The sequence below is a fragment of the Lipotes vexillifer genome, unplaced genomic scaffold, assembly GCF_000442215.2.
Source record: "Lipotes vexillifer unplaced genomic scaffold, Lipotes_vexillifer_v1.1 scaffold456, whole genome shotgun sequence".
NCBI classification, from domain to species: Eukaryota; Metazoa; Chordata; class Mammalia; order Artiodactyla; family Lipotidae; genus Lipotes; species Lipotes vexillifer.
In genome coordinates this window covers 851,093-857,763 of record NW_006789438.1, presented here as the reverse complement: position 1 = coordinate 857,763, position 6,671 = coordinate 851,093, and the positions used below count along the sequence as shown (strand labels likewise).

Below are 6,671 nucleotides of genomic sequence, written 5' to 3'. Positions count from 1 at the left end.
AACCCGTGTCCCCTGCATCGGCAGGCGGACTCTCAACCACTGCGCCACCAGGGAAGCCCTGCACTTATTTTTAAAAGAAATAATTAAAATAATTATATATCTATACTTATTCTATAGGCATTTTTCTAAAATTAACTAGTTATATAAATATAACATTAAATTTAGTGGTATTCCAGGGCTCTGTGAAAAAGCTGCATACAATTTTGGAAATACAAAAATATCATCTTAAATTTCCTGTTGATGTTCAGAAATATCATTATCAACTAACGTTTTCCATTATAGAGTAGGATTATTTTTCTAATTTGTCATGAGAGTATAGTGAGAGAGCCACTGATATACTGACATCCCAAGTAAGGGCCATTTTGTGATTAAGTAGCCAAACATTTATAACCTTACATCTATCTTGTGAAGATAGCTTGATATTTCAAATACCAAAAGTGCAGTAAAAGAAAGTTGGGCCTATGAGTGTTTGTTATTCACATAGGTGTTTACAAATCTAGATTGGTTTGGTCAGGAGATTGGAATGGAGGAGGAAATAATGGCATTAACTCTTTCCAAAAATTACAATAAAAATAACCCATTAGGTGATTTACAGTCAATTACTAGTTACGCTTGCTTAATTTAATTTTTTGTATCATTTTAATATACATCATTGGTAATATCAATTAAATTTTATTTGTTTGAAAATAGATTATATCAATACTTCAAGGTTATTAATGCTGAATAAAAGAGGTTAACTCTACAGAAAACTTATTTACCTTACAATATTGAGATTGAGCCATGAGATTTCTAAATATACAAATGTACAGAAGGAGAGCTAAACTGTCTAGTATTTTAAAATAATTTATTTCTAAAAGAGCAATTAAAGGGAGACTCCTCTGTGTTTTCTATTTTCTGATCTGATCTTTGCAATAATGTTTAATTAAGATTGTAATACCATAAAAATATTTCAGTAATACTCTCTTTGAAATACTGTTCACAAGCCCCCGGTCTGTGGTTTATTTGTTTTTATCTTTAGAAAGAAATGGTATAACCGCATAAAATCACACAACAATGAAATTTATATTAAAGAAAATTTATTTGAATTAAACAAAGGGAAAAGTTTTCCCCCTTCCATTGTTGTTTAGAGAATCACAGTTGCCATTACCTGTGCATTGAGTGGCAAACTTGGGTTGAGATGCTGTTTACTTATCAAGGTTTACATTTATAAGTGTAGTACTTAAATCATAGATATGAATATTGCACTTTTCAGTAATAAAACTTGTCTATCTTTATAACAGTAGTTTTTTTTTTTCTTTTTCAAGAATTTAAGATCTTTAGAAAAGTTACTCTCTGGAAAATTATATTTTATTTAAACTCAGTATTAAAAGAGCTACTGTTTGAAAATATGTGACATGATTTTTAATTTATATAATGCATTATGTTTATCTTGTTATTTCTAATTTCAAACTAATTCAGTAATGCATATACTAAACCAGTATCTTGAAAATCTTAAAGGGATGCAGCGAACCAATTTAACTTAAAATGAATAGTGGAATGGATACCATTTTCTTCATATACTGCAGACTAACAAGAGTTGAGTATTCCATGCAGGTCAGTCACTGCGCTAACTACTTTAGAGGATTACCTCTGTAAATCCTCACAACAATCCTATTAAGTAGGGACAATTTTTGCTCCTTTTAATTTGTGAATAAACTAAAGTTAAAAAAGCCTTGCCCAAGATTACCAAGATAATTTTTGTTAGAGCTTACATTTGAACCTGAAGCCGTTTGACTCCAATCCCTCACCTCAGTCAATAAGCTGTACTCCTTGCTCCAAATGGTGACAAAGAGAATGTCAGTCATCAAAACAAATTCATTCCGAATGAGTGAAAGAGGCATTGAGGTCATTCTGTTCCATTTTTACCCATATCTGTGAGTATGTTTAAAAGATAGAGACTGGCATCAAGTTTGTCACATTTTAGGCCACCCTCGGAGCTCATCATTCATTGCCCCTCTTATTTAAAATATCCCTGCTCACTCTGTGACAAAACCAACCGCAAATTTCACCCATTTTTATGGCTTTGAACTTAGCCCTGGACAGACTTTGTACTGCACCTGTGGCCTTGACACAACTCTGGGAGGAGTGAGTGAGGAGAGGTGTGCTGTGACTGACTGGGCAAATCTGTTGACTCTGCCCTTGTAGTTCCTGTCTGCTTCACTACACAGCAAATGTAGTTTCTACGCACTCTGGAAGGATCCCCTGTGGATCCCCATCTGCTTTCTAGCTAAAATGTTAGATTTTGCATCTGTTCAATCAGGAAGAATCAAGCAGGATACCTATACTGACCTCTAAAAGCTCTGAAATGTGACCTCAGAATGCCATAGGTTCCATCACATGATGTTTTTATAATAATATAGTACTCTTTTCCATGTGCAAGTCATTTTGTGCTTTGATAACACTCTGGGGGAAAGAACAAGTGACTGAAAAAGAAGAAGTATCCAAAAAGCTTTCTGGGAAAGTACTGAGCTAGTGAAATATCTGTAGGATAATTTGTGAGTAAAATTTGTGAGAGAATTTGTGAGTAAAATGAAAAACGATATGGTACATTTTGGTTTTGTGGAATTCCAAGTGAAAGTTGTATTCCAAATTTCATATATATATGGCTACTATATATATATATAAATGTCATATATATTGCTACTATATATATAGTGCATATATATATATATATATATATATATATATATATAAATCTACTGTTAATCTAATTCTTATCCTCAGGGGTTTTTTTTTTCCTTCTCTATCATATTGACCAAGACAGTGAGGTTTGGCCCAGATTTCAACACTCACCTAATGTATTTCTGAAGTTCTAATTGATAAAAATGTCCTAACTACTAAATCATTTGGAAAGTAATTGCACTTCTCAATTTGCAGATATTTAGATCAATACCTTCATTAACTTGCTGGACCTTAGAAACGTTTTTGGAAATTCTTTTCCTTCTCATTTTCAGGTATTTTCCCCAGTGTACTCCCTTTTCACTTCTTTCCTCCTTTTTCAAAATGTATTTTTCTCGTTTCTCTTGTAAACGACAGCCCAATTTTCTCTTCCTCTCCTATTATTTCCCCTCCTCTTTGAGACTGGAGAAGAGAAGGCAAGCAACGGGCTGTGGCTTATAAACTCCAGCTATTTTTAAATTCCTCTATTGATTGTTTTTCCCCTCTTTCTAGCATCTCTCCCTATTAATAAACACCAGTTTCATAAAATATTTCCCCTATCTCATGCTGCTTTTAAAGTTTTCTCCTCCTGGGTAACATTTAAACCACCCAGCCTTTGGGACTCCTTATCCCTGCCTATTTGGACCATTTCTTCTTCCTTTGCTGACACATATTCTTTCTAGGCCTCTTGATCTTACCTGGTCACCAAAATAAATATCTGGCACCTGCCCTAATATACCTGACACTGAGACATTGGTTTGTTTCCTACTATCTTTCCTCTGATCTAGCCCATATGGCACTGGTTCTTTTTTACCCTTTAAGGATTTTATTTCTTTGCTTCTTTCAAAAAGCTTTCACTGCCTCTCCATTTATTAATTCACTTCTTGATCTGTGGTCCCCTCTTACTCCAGAACTTTAACAATTATTTTCTAGAGTTCAACTACTAAGATCTTTACTTCTGTCACCTTAGCCTGATGGAATGCATTGAGCTTTCAGGTGTGAGCTGAACGAAGAGAGTAGAAATCCTGTGGACAAAGCCTTTGGCACCAAAGAAGACCCTAGGGCTACTGAAATCCCCTGTGGGCTGGTAAGCTATCTGCAAGGTTCTTTTACACAATATTGTCCTAACAGCTTCCTATAGGATGTGCCTTTCCTCTTTACCCAGCCCTGGAGAAAGACTCCAGACTTCTTACTGAGCACAGACTGAATTTTTCATTGTAAGGTGATAGAAGGGAAGAAGAAATACTACACTGAAAACACAAAGGGAGCAGAGTGTTTAGTTATAATTACTCCTACTTACCAAACATACCAGCCTCTCCTTTGCTGAGCAAAATTAATTTCAAGGCTTTGTCACGACAGCTGTAATCGCAAGAATGACTGGAAGAGGACTTAAAGGTGTGTGGGTGGCTTGAGGGGAGGGATCAAAAGCAGTCAAGTGCTCTGGGCTTCCCTGGTGGCGCAGTGGTTGAGAGTCCGCCTGCTGATGCATGGGACACAGGTTCATACCCCGTTCCGGGAAGATCCCACATGCCGCGGAGTGGTTGGGCCTGTGAGCCATGGCCTCTGAGCCTGCACGTCCGGAGCCTGTGCTCCGCAGCAGAAGAGGCCACAACAGTGAGAGGCCCGTGTACCCCCAAAAAAAAAAAAAAAAAAAAAAAAAAAAAAAAGCAGTTAAGTGTTCTAACTGCACCTGCAGGATGCAGGGATGTGACATGAGTTCACATATATGTGAAGGGGGGTGCTGGGGTGGATGCCATTCCCTTGTCTTATCAGCAGTGGCAGAGAAGCATTTAATATGCATCTCCCCTCCTGCAAACTCCAACATATTTGATGGTTTCATAAAACTACAGAAAAACCCAACAAACAAACAAAATCCCTGAAGTTTATTATAACACAAAGCAAGGAGACTGATTCTTGAACTATGATGAAATCAAGCCCTGGTTTATTCAAAAAGGAAGTTGCTGGCGCACTTAACGCTTGGTTGTTTTATCTCACCTGAAAGTGGGGTCTTCCAAAGAATAACCTTCAGAATATTCTGGGGAACAGTCATGTTATTTGTGGTCTTGAATAAGTGTAAATACATATTAGACATCCCTGTCTTCTAGCAGGGGCAAGTACAGAAGTCTACTAACCAATGGGCAAGAAGTATGTGGGCTGTGTGATGTGTGTGTGTGTGCGCGTGTGTGTGTTGCCTTAGAAATGGGTAATCTTCTCTAAAGCCATGTTGTCATAGTTTTTGTCCTTGGGATCATAGTCTGGAACATGGACCAGGCTTTCTCGCCTGAGGCCGTTTCGTAAGACAGATTCAGCCCCTTGTTTCCAGGTACTGCCATTCTCAAGGTTTTCCTGAGGAAAATGGAAAGACACATATCAGTGGGATAGGCTTAATGTATTCCAAATCAAACTGAGGGAATCTTGCTTAGGCCTCTCCCTTTGGAAAAAAAATGATAGATAAACATGAAATAAATAAATGATAGATAAACATGAAATAAATAAATGATAGATAAATATGAAAATAACTAAATGATAGATAAACATGAAATAAATAAATGATAGATAAATATGAAAATAACTAAATGATAGATAAACATGAAATAAATAAATGATAGATAAATATGAAAATAAATGATAGATAAACATGAAATAAATAAATGATAGATAAATATGAAAATAACTAAATGATAGATAAACATGAAATAAATAAATGATAGATAAATATGAAAATAACTAAATGATAGATAAACATGAAATAAATAAATGATAGATAAATATGAAAATAAATGATAGATAAACATGAAATAAATAAATGATAGATAAATATGAAAATAACTAAATGATAGATAAACATGAAATAAATAAATGATAGATAAATATGAAAATAACTAAATGATAGATAAACATGAAATAAATAAATGATAGATAAATATGAAAATAAATGATAGATAAACATGAAATAAATAAATGATAGATAAATATGAAAATAACTAAATGATAGATAAACATGAAATAAATAAATGATAGATAAATATGAAAATAACTAAATGATAGATAAACATGAAATAAATAAATGATAAATATGAAAATAACTAAATGATAGATAAACATGAAATAAATAAATGATAGATAAATATGAAATGATAGATAGATATGAAAATAAGTACAAATAACTGACCCAAGGCACTTCCTAACTGATAATTTTGATGCCTCAATCCATGATAATAAAAACAGAAAGAACAGTTTAGTGAGCATTCACAATACATCAATGTGCGGTGTGAAGAATTTTATATATCTAGTGCAACAGTCCTGTGAGTTATAGCCGTATTACCTCCCGAGAAGAGACAAACCTGTGTCTCAGAAGGGGGCCCCCCTCCTTCCTGTGAACAGCAAGGCATCTGGTTACAACAGCGGTCCCTGTATGCAAACTTCCCAGGAGGCTGCTCGGTGTTAGCCTTTGGCAAAGGAGCCCAGTAGTGACATACTAAGCGCCCCCTCCCACTCTCGACTCAGCCTTGAGAACAGAAGCCGCCTGCATCAACAGGATTTCTCATTTATTCCAGGAAACTCAGGCCTGGGAAGGTAAGTCTATAAAGCAGTAAATAACATGATTCTTTCCTTCTAGAACTTCCTCAAAATCCATTTATCCAAACAGTACACTGCTTTGCTGGCTGTCCTCTCAGCAAATAGATTGCCTTCCCATTCTGAGCCCTTGTCAAGATGATGCTCTCCTCATGGCAAAACTGTGAAACTCAGCTTTACTTTACATACATGTTATTATGGTGTTTTGAGGAAGGAAAACAAATGACACCTTAGGAGTTGTGATAAGGGTGAAGAGTCTCTCTCCTAAAGTACTGAAAGAGTAAAATATCTGGGTCTGAAAGAACAATAATAAGCCCTCACTAAAAAAGAAAAAAAAAATGCCTGCCTGTAATCACGCTGAGAGGACAGACACAGATAAGACCCGTTGCAGCTCCAAC

The 6,671-nt window shown here is 35.4% G+C and overlaps 1 protein-coding gene across 1 annotated transcript in view; it reads right to left on the bottom strand.

Moving 5' to 3' along the window:
* Window positions 1-4,890: 4,890 nt before the first annotated feature.
* The window catches only part of SLC5A12 (solute carrier family 5 member 12), a 46,896-nt gene continuing 45,115 nt past the window's right edge, over window positions 4,891-6,671 (bottom strand). Inside the window, exon 15 of the mRNA XM_007462605.1 lies at window positions 4,891-5,043. Within this exon, the coding sequence (XP_007462667.1) occupies window positions 4,891-5,043 (153 nt within the window). The remainder of the gene's footprint in view (window positions 5,044-6,671) is intronic.